The 15,720-nt window shown below is 26.8% G+C and overlaps 2 protein-coding genes across 4 annotated transcripts in view; one reads left to right on the forward strand and one right to left on the reverse strand.

Annotated features, from left to right (window-relative positions):
* The window catches only part of LOC135922974 (protein sidekick-like), a 25,994-nt gene extending 16,768 nt beyond the window's left edge, over nt 1–9,226 (forward strand). Inside the window, exons 18-36 of one of the 3 annotated variants that reach the window (XM_065457538.1) lie at nt 51–296; nt 391–542; nt 593–702; nt 754–940; nt 992–1,173; nt 1,873–1,996; nt 3,692–3,926; nt 3,981–4,173; nt 4,475–4,769; nt 4,836–4,954; nt 5,197–5,410; nt 5,471–5,596; nt 5,654–5,812; nt 6,028–6,194; nt 6,732–6,882; nt 7,033–7,173; nt 7,525–7,780; nt 7,882–8,185; nt 8,477–9,226. In XM_065457538.1, coding sequence (XP_065313610.1) covers nt 51–296; nt 391–542; nt 593–702; nt 754–940; nt 992–1,173; nt 1,873–1,996; nt 3,692–3,926; nt 3,981–4,173; nt 4,475–4,769; nt 4,836–4,954; nt 5,197–5,410; nt 5,471–5,596; nt 5,654–5,812; nt 6,028–6,194; nt 6,732–6,882; nt 7,033–7,173; nt 7,525–7,780; nt 7,882–8,185; nt 8,477–8,818 — 3,703 coding nt within the window. In that variant the 3' untranslated portion in view covers nt 8,819–9,226. The remainder of the gene's footprint in view (nt 1–50; nt 297–390; nt 543–592; nt 703–753; nt 941–991; nt 1,174–1,872; nt 1,997–3,691; nt 3,927–3,980; nt 4,174–4,474; nt 4,770–4,835; nt 4,955–5,196; nt 5,411–5,470; nt 5,597–5,653; nt 5,813–6,027; nt 6,195–6,731; nt 6,883–7,032; nt 7,174–7,524; nt 7,781–7,881; nt 8,186–8,476) is intronic. The other 2 variants (XM_065457539.1, XM_065457540.1) reach the window with 2 other exon arrangements.
* LOC135922975 (cysteine-rich venom protein VAR8-like) lies at nt 9,216–15,480 on the reverse strand. The gene is made up of 9 exons (XM_065457541.1): nt 15,404–15,480; nt 14,014–14,114; nt 11,966–12,094; nt 10,376–10,466; nt 10,182–10,330; nt 9,779–9,879; nt 9,607–9,734; nt 9,419–9,551; nt 9,216–9,353 (listed from the first exon to the last, which is right to left on the reverse strand). Exons 1-9 carry the CDS (start codon nt 15,453–15,455, stop codon nt 9,278–9,280), a joined length of 960 nt encoding a protein of 319 aa, XP_065313613.1. The 5' UTR covers nt 15,456–15,480; the 3' UTR covers nt 9,216–9,277.
* Between the last annotated feature and the right edge of the window lie 240 nt (nt 15,481–15,720).

Raw genomic sequence — 15,720 nt, forward strand, 5'->3', positions numbered from 1 at the left:
ATAATAATATTATTATATTTATTTTTATTATGTGAATATTTAATTGAAAGTCCTAACACATACTACCAGTTGGCCGTGAAAGTAAAAAATATGATAGGCGAAAGTGATATTAGTCAACCTTCTAACATGTTTAAGACCGGATTATACTATCCGACCGTATCTCCAAAAATTATAGGTAATAGATGTTATCGTAATCGAACGTGCATCGTTGTGTGGATTCCCTTAAAGTATTCAGAATGGAATGGACCACCCTATGCTTACGATATAAACATTTATAATACCATTGGAAAAGCCAAGTTATTGATATATTTATATATTTTTTCATAAATTTAATATTAAAAAAAACAATATCTACTAATCAAATCACTCATCTCTTTATTATCATTCTAGCAACACGTATTCTGTAGAAAATTATCTCGCGACATACTATAAATTCACCGATCTAATGCCTTTCACAAAGTATACTGTAATCATCGTGTCCCGTAATACCCACTATAAGCATGATAACGGCTCGCGAATCATTCTCAACACTTTTCCTCATAGTAAATTTATACGACATATTTATTTTTTATATAATTTAAATTGCTTCCAGAACCCTTAGCCATACCTAAAATAGTCTCAATTAATTCAACAACTACCACTGCAATGATATACTTTGAAAAAAATTGGGAGAATTCTTATGATCTAATTGATTATCTCTCGGTTTACAAAAATAAATAATCTAAATAAATGATTTAAATTTTTTTTATTTAGGTCAAAATACTTCTGAATTCAAATATTTACCTTGAAAAGATATACGCTATTAATACACTCAATCAATCTTATATCTTGATTTTGGGACTCGAACCATTAAACTCTTACTCTAATATCTTGACTTATAGGAATATGATGGGATTAGGAATACCGAGTGTTCCTTCTTATTTTAAAATGGACAAATCAAGTATATTTATTTATAAAATACAAATTTAATCATTATTTTAAACTATCAAAGCTCCCTTGCTACCTCAATACATGCAGTTTAAATTAATTAACAATCGATTTTTATTAAATTGGGCGCCACCTTCGCACTCAGTACTCGACGATTTAATATATCAAATATCTTATAAACTCAACACCAGCAAGCATTGGACTAATACCGTATATACGGAGAAGCCGAATGTTACTCAATTAATGGTATCATTTATACATTTTATTTTAACGATTTTTTTTTGCTAATATAAAACTAACTAAATCTTGAATATATGGCCTTAAAATTTTTATCGAAAAAAGGACTCATTTAAATATATTTTTATAAAAATGTTATCAATTAATTGTAAAATCATACAATGGTATGTTTATATTTACTTAAAAATATATATTTATATCGCTTTTTTATATTAAAATATATATATATGTTAGCGTCACCGGCAATGTGTTATTTTTTGAGCCTTTTTTTTAATTTAAAAAATGTGATTTTACCTGAAATGTATTCCATTTGGAATACCTACCCTATGAAATTCAGATAATTTTGTCATGAACTTTTAAACTTAATATAATTTATATTAGTTTTTCCATTGCTTTTTCATACAAAATATAAATCAAAAGTTATCAGTAAAATAATCTACAATTCATAAGATAGGTTTTCTAAACATTCTGGAATACATTTTCGGTAAAATCAAAATTTTAAATTAAAAAAACGCACTCAAAAAACAATTTAAAGTTGAATAAACACATTGACGCTAACATATATAAAAGTATTTTATTTGAAATTAAGTAGTGAAGACCATATAGTTTTATTGAAGGTTTACCTTTTTTCTTTCCAATTTTTTTTAAAAAGATTCTCCTCATTCCTAATATTTTTCACAAAAAAAAATAAAATAAATTATTTTTTAGATATCGTCAATATCGCCGAATCTAATATACGATTTCAGAATTCGGGCTCAGAATGAAAAAGGATGGGGTGATTTTTTGACAACGCAAGCTTTTATACCGATTAATAATACTAATATGTTTGAACGTAAGTTTTCAATATTAAATTTTAATTTATAGGGTACAGTAAAACTTGTCTGATTTGGGCTCTTGATAATTTGGGTAACTTCCTTAATTGAGGTTTTAAGTCTCAATCAAATTTTTATTAACTATTATGTATTACAAAATTGTTGATAAATTGAGCGAAAATCTTAGTCCTAACGGTGCCAAAATTAGCCTGGTTTTACTGTGTATGTCATGGAGTTTCAGCAAATTTAAAACTGCTTCATTGGCCCAGTTTTTTAAAGTCAATTTTTCAAAATTTATATCATTTATAGCTTTGCATTTAAATTTGGCAGGAATTACATTTTATTCCAAAATGTTTATAGTATAATTACCCTATAATTTAATTTTAATCATGAAATTTTCGATTATCTTTAATTATCATGCACAATCTAAAATTGATTTGAATTAAAATTCATCTGAAATTTATAGGATAGGTACTATACACATCCTGGAATACAATTCATGCTTAAAATTTTTTAAAAAAAACGCACGTTTATAAATGATATATGTTTTAAAGATGTACATACCGAGAATTAGCGATATCTACGACATATGTATGTTGGCGACATTGCCTTTTTTTCGAATTTCAAATCAATTTTTGAGCGCGTTTCTCAAATTTTAAAAATCAAATCTTACCTGAAATGTGTTACACAGCATTTTTAAACCACCTACTATATGAATTTTCAGACAATTGCCGATAATTTTTGAATTATATATAATACATATATATAAAAATATACTGAAAATACAAATATAAATTATATTAAGTTCAAATGTTGATGGCAAAATTGTCTGAAATTTGTAGGGGTAGATATCTAATCATGCTGTACATTTCCTGTAAAATCGAATTTTTGAAATTTAAAAAACGTGCTCAAAAAATGATTTAAAGTTTTAATGAAAATAACACATTGACGGAAAAATCATATTGACGATGGCGCTAACATATAAAACATTATAATGAAATAAATAATTATTATACTAAAATTGAGACGTGTTTACTAGAATATAGCACCCTCATCAAATAATAATTTATTATTTATATAGTTAAATAAATTTAAACATACAATATCAAAAAAATACTGTAAAGTTTTTAATTGTAAAGGGAAGCAAATCTATATAAAAAAAATTATAAATTAAATAATAAAAAACTGTAATGCAAAAATGACAATAAATAATCATAAACTTAAGTAATGATTAAAATTTTTAAAAGGTTGTTGAATACAAATCAGCTGGTTACATGCCATTTTTTTTGTTTATGAAAAGTTTTAATATAAATTATTTCTATGGGGAAAACTAAAATGGGATGTCATCAGCTGATTTTATTGATAGTATTAATATGAATGAATGGACTGTCTTGGTGGTATTTTATCTCATTGCAGTGAGTCTCATAATTTAACCGTTTCAGTAATAATAAGATTTAGGGATGATTATTCTGAATTAATCAAAATAGTAATAATATATAATTCCTTTTATGACTGTTTCTTTTCGTGAGATGAGAGTATTAATTTTATTTTTCTCCTGAAAATCGATATGATTTCTTTTAAATTTGTTTGAATTTTTTCTTATGCTCGTGATACCTTACAACTTAAAAATAATTCCTAATATGATTGTTATTTTACCTTTTTTTTGTTTTTATTTTGGGGAGTAAAAGAATTGTAATTTTTAATATATATTTTAGCAATAGGAGAAGAAAATTGTACGTTTAAAGTCATTTCTTACAAAAGTGATGCTAGGATGGTTACGGTCACTTGGAAGGATCCATATCAAAATACTCCATTTCCGACTAGATATTATTTTTTAACTTATCAGAAAATGGGGAGAGATTACGAATTCAATCGTCCAAAAAATATCGAGTGGAGCGACGCGAATAATCTTATTATATCTGCCAAAGAATTCTATCATTTAATAAAAAAGTTCTTTATTGAAATACCCACAAAATAAATAAACCATATATATATTTTTTTTAGTTTGGATCCTTCCAGTACCTACCTGTTTAAAATGAAAGCCGCGAATGATATAAATGAAATATGGTTGAAAAATGGCAAAAATAATGATGATTTCATCTTAACTTACAGATCGCCAGATTTAGCTCCATCTCGATCTGCCACGATATTAGATATTAAGATTATAGAAAAACAAAACGTGAAAATAAACTGGAAGGTATTTATTTATACATTTTAACTGACCTGAAATTTTAGTAATAATAATAATATCGATTATTTCTTCTTTATCAAGATATTTTAAAGCAAATTTTTATAAGGGAAAATTGGGAAGTTTGATTTTGTCTTTGTGTAGAATTAAGCAGTGTGAAAAAAAGTATTTTTTGAAAATTTAATATTATTTTTAAGTAAAATCTTATTAAATCTCAATTCTTGAATTTTTTTTTTTCAAACTCTGAGATAAAGCGCAATATTTTATTCCCTTTTCATGATGTCCATTTTATGTTTAACGTTTTTTTAAGCCTATACCTGCCAGCACTTGGAACTCAAAATTTATTTATTACTCTATTCTTTTTGCCAAAATAACCGACCACACATATTTGACCGATGTTGATTTAATTACGATGGAACACAAATATAAGGAGGGATTGAAAGCGTTCAAAAATATTAACGTACAAGAGAATCCTAAAAATGAATACGTAATCCGTAACCTGATTCAAGAGTATGGTACTGGTGTTTACTCATTTCACGCTGTGGCATATAATAATATCGGTTACTCGAATATATCCAACCCGATTTTAATGTTTTTAGGCGAAAGTTAGCAATTTTTTTTTGAATGAATTTACAAAAATGACATTCCTTTTTTTAAAAAATATATGTTAGCACCATCATCCATGCCTCCCGTTCCTAAAGTAATCACAAAAAATTCAACATTATTAGTACTTGAGCCATATTATGACAATTTGAATGGATCCTATTGGCTTACAATCTATTCGTTAAAAGTTAGTTTAAAAAATTTTTTTTATGATAAAACACCAAAATCAAATTATTTTTAAAAACCTAATCTCCATTAGCATCGCGGGGGGGGGGTCATCAAGTGTAGTCGTGCTTAAAAACAAGAGCGATATTTAAGGCGCATGCTCAAATCAGATTTCTGAGCATGCCCTTGCCTCTTTTTCCGCGAAAACCGCATTATCTGAATACTTAACATGTTAATGCTTTGAAAAATAATATATATTAACAGTTAAGGTTCCGTGAAGCCGAAAAAGACGTATATCAGTATTTAGACGTTTACTGTTCGACTTGTTTGGGTGTTGAACAATTTCATGAAACCAAATCGATAACGATCACGAATCTAAAACCATTTACTACATATTTTATTGATATCTCTTATCAAAATTTGAATGGAGTTGGCGCTTATTCATATCCCGGTATTAGGATCACTACTTCTGAAACTAGTTAGTAAAAAAAATATTACTTTTGTTGGTACAAATGAATAAACATAAATTTTATTTTAGAGTCTAGTCAGCCCTCAAATATCAGACTTAAAGATATTACCATGAGTAGTGTTAGATTATTATGGGATCCTCCGAAGGCACCCAATGGAAAAATTCTGCGATACAAAATCGAATATATATCTAACAGTAAAAAAAACAATTAATGAAAATATTTTTAATAATTATATATTTTTTAAATATTAGATTTTAAAGTAGAAAAAATTATTGATATACATAAGCCACGTTCTGTTGTTATTAACGGATTGATACCGTATGCCGAGTTCAATTTTGGTATAGCGGCTGAAAATAGTGTAGGTTTAGGCATATTCGGTTACACCAAGATTTATATTGGTCCACAGCAAAGTATATTATTATATTCTCTTAATTGATTTTCTGATATGATATTTTAATAATTTTTTTTTGTCCCTATGTAAATTTCTATAAAAAAAATGTTTTCATATTCTAAGCATTCTATTTATATCATAACTTATTTCTACCCTGAACAGGAATTTTATCCATTTTTAACAAATGATTATAAAAAAATTATAAACGCCATAAAATTCGAAACTATATTTTAGATTCCCCACAAACTCCATTGAAAGTCGACTTGTACCATAATTCAGGCGAAAAACATTTAACTCTGACATGGTCCTTATCAAACTTGGAATATGACATACCTATAGAAGGATATTATGTGGAAGCTTTTACACAAACGGATGATAATATAACTACATGGCAAAATATGGTAATATAATTTTATTACTAAAAAAACTATTTGAACCACTAGGCCTTTACCCCCTCAATATTTTTAATTTGAATATTTATGAATAAATTTCAAATATTTACTTATAATTTGGAATATTTACAAATAATTTTATATATGAATTATATGAATAATTTTGAATTATAATAGACCCAAAATTATTCCACCGAGTAAATATTTTCCTTATTCATCATATTCGAATCTAATAATTTTGTTATTCCTAATTTATAAATCAAATAAAATAACAACAAATAATTTGTTTTTAGGCATACATTATGCCAACATTTTTATAGTTTTAAAAATCAAAAAAAAATATGGTTGCTTGACTACTATTCTGAATAGAATTACCTATAATTTTTTAACTAACATTAATATTTTTGAATATCTGGCAGAACGTCGCTCTCGATTTAGATTCTGAGGGTAATATTTTTTAGAAAATGGCGCCTAAACCCAATCCGATATAATATCTAATAAAAAAACTTTAATATGTTAAATAAATTTTTTTGCTATATTTTTCAGTTTACAATTCACGAAAACGATACTACCTATTTTCAAATACCTATCCAGAGTTTAGCGATTGGAAGAAATTATTCGTTCAGGATGATCAGTTTCAATTCCCATGGAGTCAGTAATTATTCCCGATCGACTCATTGGATGAATATTACTCCACGTAAATAATTAAAATTATTTCTTTTTAATCTAAGATAAATTTATTTGTCATAATTTTAAATGTTTCTCCAGCTTTATATACATTTTTTTACTAACCCAATCAAATTCTTTAAGCATATTATACATATTTTAAATATATTTTTTTGAAAAGAAATGATAAGAGAAATAAAGAATAAATCAATTTTCTACAACAAGTCCTGGTTTTTGATCATCATCGCTCTCTGTTCATCCATAGTCATTGTGTTATTAGTATCCTATTTGTGTTGTAAAAGCAAAGATATAGAATTTCAAAGTAATTCCCTCATTTTTCAAAATAATAAACTAAGAGCTGGATAGCGACCATAAAGATTTTTGTTTAACGACCCTCAGACGAGGCTGGATTCATAATCTTACACGATTTAATAGCCGGGCGATTTTAAAAGTCTTTAAATGAGATCAATTTAAAAAAAATAATAATTAATCAATTTTTTGGATTATTATCATGCATAAGATAAAATTGATATTAATTAAAAGAAAAATTAATCACATAAACATATTTTAAAAATCGATCAACTGTTAAATCGTATCAGACCAGATCCCACTATGAATACAACCTAATACGAAATTAATTATTTTTATTTTTTAAAAAAATATTTTGTTTTAGAAAAAGTTGTTAACGACCATAATGGATTGGGACTAGGAGTAAATTCGATCCTAAATTTGACATCGGACCATATTGACCCCCGACATGGTCAAGAATCATATCTAGGAAAGCCTGCCGATATAAATGATAATAGTGACTATCAGATAAGGAGTCAAATCAATAGGATTCAAGGCAACACAGTATCGTCCAATAGATCGCGTCGAAATATCAATGGCAGTAAACGAGGGAAAAAATCTCTGAATGATAAATCACATAAGTAAATTAATATTTTACCAAACGTTAAATCTTTTTTTTATATTATTGTTTAGTAATTAAAAGATTCCAATTCTCATTTATGTTTTTTATATAAAAAAATAGTTATTCAGATTATAATGTAAACGAATTGCACAACATAGAAGGAGTAATATACCCGATAGAATATGACAATAGCGATACTCAGAGATCTACTCTGCAAAAACCAATTTACAGTCAAAATTTTGGTAAAAAGGTATCTGAGAATTCTAAATTAGGAACTTTTTCAAGAAATGATAACCCTTCAAGGAAACAAGGTGTCGATAATTATGGTTACGGAATAGATTACAATACTTTGAGTTCCGCGATGTCTATTAATGAAAAACCATTGGACATTCAATCCTACACTCTACAGAAAAATCAATACGAGGTTTGATATATATTTAAATATTATTTTTGGTTTTTAGACATAATTGTTGGTTATGGATTGAACAAATAATGTAATATAGGTTTAACGGGGCATAAAAAACCTTTTATTTTGTCACATTTTATTAGAAATATAAAAAGCGTTATTATTTAATAATTAATAGCAATACTTTAATACTATAAAAAACCTTTTATTTTGTCACATTTTATTAGAAATATAAAGCGTTATTATTTAATAATTAATAGCAATACTTTAATACTCATATGTAATTCAATTTTTTTTAAAAAAACGTAGTTTCAACAGGATCTCAATAACGATAGCGACATACAATCCTCATTAGTTAGTCACTATACAACGTCTCATTACAACAGAGAAAATATGGTTTTAAACCGGGATCAAACCACCCACTCTAAGAAGAGTAAACGTCATCCTAAGCCAATTCAAAATACGCTTTCTAAAGAATCTCGTAATCCTTACGGTAGCGTAACGGATTCCATTTCCACATTTGCGTCTCCTCAAAAATTCAAAAATGACATTTCGAATCAGGCGAGATTTGGAAAAAAGAATTCTAATAAGTTCGATTTAATGGTTCCAGGTACCAGAGCTCCTCTTCCCCCCATGAATTCATTTATATGACACTCCGAAAATATATATAATTACAGGATTTTTTTCCACTAGCATGCGTTGTTTAACTATTTATAAAAAAAATGCTCAAATGAATAATACAAATTTTACAAAATCTTTAAATATATTATAATACACTATAATAATTCTGTATCATATGTTTTATTTGACACCTAATTATTTTGATATTTTTCAAAAGTATTAAAACTAACTTTTTATGTATAAATTATTTAACTAGTATCTAGTACGCCGCTCGACATAACTATTATAAATTTATTATTTAATGCAATAAGAGCGAATATTGAATTTACCAATAATTATATATATAATAACATGTATATACAAGAACTAACACTATATTAAATATTATATATATATATGTAAATATAGCCATGCATATTTATAAAGATTGGAAGTTAACGAATAAAACTATATTTGCGATTGTTCTTTGTTCGATTAAAACAAATATCACTATATCCTATTACCTATAAAATAGGGTATTTTCCGGAATCTTTTTGCATCCATTTGTTCTTTTAAATAATTGTATCTGAAAACGGTATATAAAAATTGAAATTTTATCATTTTATTTAAAAATAAATGATTATGACTTACGCATCTCTGCATCTCAGATTGCATTGTCGCGGACAACCTTGTCCTATTGTTAAAGCCAACGACGTGTTGACAGCGCAACCGTATTTTTCGTAAAGATTCTTGCAAGACCCCCATATATTTTGGCACATTGAGTCTATATTAAAGATTAATTAGTGAAAAATATATTCTATATCATCTAAAATATATACCGCATTTCTCAAATAATTTCCCGGTAAATTCGTCACCCCGCGTGCATCTTCTTCTCCCAAGACATAGTTTGCAACTTTGCTTGTGTCCGGCTATGTACGGAAAATCCATTTCACCTTTAATATTACCTCTTCACTACATTATTATTTGGTAAAATATTTAATTTTTTTTTACTTTGGGCAATAGTTGCAGACCCAGTGATAAGTTCGATTATAAGGATCGTTAGGACATATAGCCATTGCACAGCCTACGTAGTTTGTCGAGCTCCAAACTAACTAAGACATTATAATATGTTTTAAAAAAAAATTATATTCTTTTATGTTAGCGTCAATGTGTAATTTTTTTTAACCCATTTTTAAAAAAAATTAAAATGTTTAGAATACCTATCCTATGAATTACCCACAATTTTGACCCTAACCCTTGAATCATTTGCCCAGTTTTCCCTAAAGAACAGAGGTTTTCTAAACATGCTGGAATATATTTCCGGTAAAAGCAGATTTTTTAAATTTGAAAAAATGCGCTTAAAAAATTATCTAAAGTTGAAAGAATAATACATAGACGCTGACATGTGTATTACTTGGGTATAATGCTTTATTGGTAGGCCATTTTGAGGCCCTCCGTATCTGAAGCCATCGCCTTCCTTGAACCACATAACTATAATATCTTCCCACCCGCCTAAACTTGGCGTGTAAGCTATATTTTGACCGCATCCCAAAACTTTGAACTCTATTTTCAAAACCATAAATTTTTAGTACATTTGATTGAAATTACCTTGAGGTGTTCTTTCCCCTTCGCTGTCATGTCCTTTATAACATTGTTCAACTCTGTTCACTGCAAGATGGGCCGCTTCTTCTAACCACCTCTTGTAAAAAATAACGTTTATTTAATTTAAAATTTTTACTTTTAAATATATCTCTAAAAGTCAACTTCAATTTTTAAAAAATATTATTCAACTTATAATAAAGTTTATTTATAAAAGTATTATGTACACGTCAGTAGCGTCACTGGAGGCGGGGGAACGCAGGGGCTCGAGCCCACTGAAATTTTTAAATACCAAATATAATTTTGGATAATGTTAGCTAAATAGCTAAAGTTGATAAAAAATAAGGTAAATTTGGATATGTTAGCTAAAAAAAGAAAGTAATGTTGACTAAAATAAAGAAGGGAATTTTGAAAAAAACTATTTGAACCCCCTGAGATTGCATCGTGACGCCTCTAATACGCGTAGATTAATGGTCTCATTACCAGTGTTGTAGTCCTAAAATTTGAGGAGAGGGCACTAGTTACTCTAAAATAAAAGGGTCAGAAATAGAATTTTAGTGCCACAATAAGAGGATATTTTTTTTTTTGATTGTTTATACATTTTTTAAGGAGTTTATATATTGATGCATAGCATATAATATACATACACTATATTATATAAAATAGCTATTTAAAAAGTTATATAAAAATTCAAATGCCGATCGCTTAAATTTTATTATGATATATATAAAAAATTAACCACTCGTTATTGGGAAAGGTTGTTTTATAATTAAAAATGCACAATTAAATTAAAAATTGCAAATTTTATTTATAAAATATGTTATGTTTATTTCATGATAAAGATTAATATTAATATGCTATGAAATACCATTTTAAATAAAATATCAAGGGGAAGGATAAATATATTTTCCCTCTTTACGATTACACCTCTGCTCAATAGACTTATAGTATATTACTTAGACTGATTTTTTCCAAAGTAAAGGGGACATTTATGTCTGACCTTTCTACCAATAAATTTTATTGGAGGGCTTTAGGCTCATTTATTGCAGTTGTAGGCCTTTGACCATTTCACATTTCGAAATTATTATTATTAATATACACAGATTTTATTAACTTCATAACAAGACTTTCTTTCTTTCTCTCTTTCTTTCTTTCTTTCTTTCTTTCTTTCTTTCTTTCTTTCTTTCTTTCTTTCTTTCTTTCTTTCTTTCTTTCTTTCTTTCTTTCTTTCTTTCTTTCTTTCTTTCTTTCTTTCTTTCTTTCTTTCTTTCTTTCTTTCTTTCTTTCTTTCTTTCTTTCTTTCTTTCTTTCTTTCTTTCTTTCTTTCTTTCTTTCTTTCTTTCTTTCTTTCTTTCTTTCTTTCTTTCTTTCTTTCTTTCTTTCTTTCTTTCTTTCTTTCTTTCTTTCTTTCTTTCTTTCTTTCTTTCTTTCTTTCTTTCTTTCTTTCTTTCTTTCTTTCTTTCTTTCTTTCTTTCTTTCTTTCTTTCTTTCTTTAATTTGTCAAGCATTTTACATGAGGTAAAAATGAATTAAATCAGTCTGTGTATAAGTTCATGGCCTCAAACGAAATCATAATTTTTTTAAAAATGTATTATATACTAATTTAAGCATGTCAGAAGCAGGAGGGGATACATGGCATCGATAATGATTGTGACTTTTGACAATTTTATAGATATCACTTGGGCTAGTCGAAATGATTTTGATGCCATATTTATTTATCGTATAATTCTTAATTTAATTTTTTGACAAGAATTTTAAAAAATATAAATATGATAATATAAAATGTAAAATGTAAAAGGCACTAATCTATCCTTACAAAATTAGAATAATTTCTTGTTAGATAATAATCTGGAAGATTATACTAAACAAATTTAAATAATCATCCTAGAAAAGCCAGAATAATCGTAAAGTCTTTGCATATGGTTCTCTTATATGATTCCCATGTTTTTGTTAATCAAACTTTTCGAATTCGCACATATGTAACATGTTTATATATTTATCATTATTACATAGTAACATTTTAAATCTTTTTATATTTTTATTTTACTCGCTTTTACATCGTTATCTATTAATTACGATACGGAATCAATTGCCGTATTATATAAAAGATAAAAGAAATTTAGTTGTTTGACATCTAATATTTAGTCCAAATTATATACAAGTTCCTGCAAAGCTCATAGTAGGATAAAAAATTCCTAAAATCGGATTTACGATAATTTCCTCTATTAGATTTGTGTTATTTCTAAGTGTATATCGGGTGGATCAAAAAAACACGTCATGTTTTGTAAAATTTATAATTCTAAAACGCATCACTTGTTCTTCAATGAAATTTCGTATTTATTTTAAAGAATATATACAACTTAATATTCTCAATTTTTTTTAAATAAAATTTATATCATTTTTTTACCCTGTACAATTTATGTTTTTCACTATATTTAAACATTTTTTATTTATGGAATTTCATTCCTTAGAAATAAAGTCACGATTAATTTTTAATAAAAAAGATACCTAGATATAATAAAAAAAATTTATTGGTGATTTTTTTGCATCTAAAAATATTTGGTTATTAAAAAATAAAGTTATGGAAATACAAAGAAATTAATTTTTTTATATTCAAAGTTCGAAAAAAGAACAAATGTAAAAAATAAACATTGGACCTAACTCAAAAATTTTGGTTACATCATTACGCTGGATGCTAGCAAATTATAATGCAAAACATAAAAATACTTTGAGATCTTTATTTGAATACAATCTAACACTATCATCTTCCACTGATGAGAACCAACTTAATTTGTGCCTTACTTCACAAGTTTCTCTGAAGATCCAAAAGGTTGTAGTCTATTTTATTATAAACTTAACGTCTTTAATTCATTCCACACTTGATAATGTAGACCTAGATCAGGGGGGGGGGCTTGTGTTTGGAATTTGGATCCCATATTTTGAAGTCACTTAAGCACGTTCCACCTTTTCTAAGGGAATTCATCAATCAAACCGCATTCCAAATCATTCTCCTCGTGGAATAATTTTTTTTTTTACCAGTTCAAGATTGATTTTCTTTTGATAACATTTTTAATTTACAAAATTACCGTTTTGAACATTTAGTGGTGTTAATAAAGGAGATTTATTAATAAAATTAGTTTGATAACAAATTTTTGAGTGGGTCCCATCCGAATATAGTTGATCATAATGGGAAACCCATCTAGCTTATTTAAAAAAAATATGTTTGATCAAATTTTCTAAAAAAGAATTGAAGATATTAACTTTTTCATAATATTTTTTTAATAAAATACGAAATTTCATTTTTAATGAAAGGAATGGCATGTTTTAGAGTTATAAAGGTTTCAATGCGATTTGTTTTTGTTTGAGCCACCCGTGATGTAGCCTAAGGAAGAAAAACTGATAATAGTATTATAAATTAAATAAATAATACAAAAAACTTATTTTCGAATTGAATTAATTATATTCTTTCTTTTCAAATAGTAAAATCGATCATAAATACTATAAGGAATAAGGGAGCTATTAGACTATCAAAATAGAAAAAATTTTTTTCCAACTTGATTGGATAGATATTTTAACTATGACTCTAATAAACCCTTACGATTTCAGTTGATTATAATTTTGATTATATCAAAAAATATATATATTACTCTTGTGTCAACCATGCTTTTAGGAATCCATTCAAAGATTAGACCTCGATTGTCTTCTCTAGGTTCCCATATTTTCCTCAGTATTAATTTGCATATAATACCTTTATTATAAATTTTATATTAAAATATTTATTATATATAGTTAGTATTGTATGTGCATAATTAAAAAAATATTCTTTGAGATCTCAAACATTTAAATCAGTAGTAAAAAAAAATATTTTTTTGCAATTCTGACCCCCAAAGGCTTTCAGTTCTATGATCCTTTTTATAAATAGTTTTTTTTAAACCCAACCCAACTAATACGACGTCAGATAACAAACAGTTAGCCTATGTTACTAGAGACATAGAACTTTTGAGAGTAAATCTTGCACCAATTTATGTTGGATTCTTATTAAATCTGTTGTTAAATCACCTAAAATTTTGACCAACTCTAATACAGCTGAGCTGCCAAATTCTTAGCCTAAAAAATGATTTAAACTTTTTCTTAGAGATTGAAGCGATTTTTTTTAGGAAGAAAACTAAGTTATCGTGTTGGAGTTAGCTAAAGATGAGATTTATAGAGTAATCGTATAAGTGTTTAAAACAAATAAGAAACTTATTAAGTATAATGATGAGATTAAATCGGGAAACATCTATCAGTAAAAAAATTTGAATTATTGAGATTTTTGTACCTTTTAAATTTAAACTTATTTAACCATAATAATAATTGTATCATTATAGAAAAAAAATTTAAATTCGTTTGTTCTAATTTTTTTTAGAGGGTCTTTAAAAACTTTTTGAAAACAGTATGAATAAACATAATATCCTTATTAAGAAATGACATGTTCCAAAATCATTTTTAGCTCTAAAGCAAGTAATATACATTTTGAAGGATTTATAAAGTATTTTTTAGAATGTCAAACGCTGGCCACTCTGGTCTTTATTTTTTAGGACAAAACACATCCTAAAGGTCCCATTGATGCGTCCTAAAATAGATATATCTGGGACAGTACGTATCCATGCCTTCCCACCCCTAAATTTTGAGTCGCAATAATTAAATTCATAAAGTCAAAATTTTTAAAAATAATTTTGTACCCCCCCCCCTTCGCTATCAAAAAATCTATCCTGGGACTGGACAGAACGTCTCACATGGACGCCAGATTCTGAATGGGACTCTAAGCACTTTAAATCTGAGAGAAGCGTACATTTCTTCTCGATTAAATGTTTGACCTTTTCTAAGTATAATACATTTTTCTTTTTTAAAAAATAACAAAAACTTTAAGATACAATTTCAATTTGGTCATGTTTAAAAAAAAGATTCGGGAAATGTCGAAAACACAATAAAAACATACGCTTAAAAGCGAGGGGGGAAAAGAGGAAAAAAAAAATATTGGCTGATTATATTTCTTACTTTTTGGATCTGTAAAAACAAGAATTAAAATCAAGAACCCGGAGTAATGCATAAAGATAAGATTGGTTTATTTTTTTCTTCTTCTAAGTAATATAATTTTTAACGATTATTTACATAATTTTTTTATAGATGGTAAAAAAAAATAATAACTAAAATTAAATATTTTGAGATATATTTTTTATTTTTTGAAAGAAAAAAATTGCGAATTTAAGAGAAAGAGAAAAAAGAGTACAATATTTTGATTTTGGAAGAAAAAATATGTAGACCGACAAAATATATTATTTTATTTATTTTATATATAATTTTTTTAATTACAT

The sequence above is a fragment of the Gordionus sp. m RMFG-2023 genome, chromosome 1 (assembly GCF_954871325.1).
Source record: "Gordionus sp. m RMFG-2023 chromosome 1, tfGorSpeb1-WG-v2, whole genome shotgun sequence".
In the NCBI taxonomy this organism is placed as follows: Eukaryota; Metazoa; Nematomorpha; class Gordioida; order Chordodea; family Parachordodidae; genus Gordionus; species Gordionus sp. m RMFG-2023.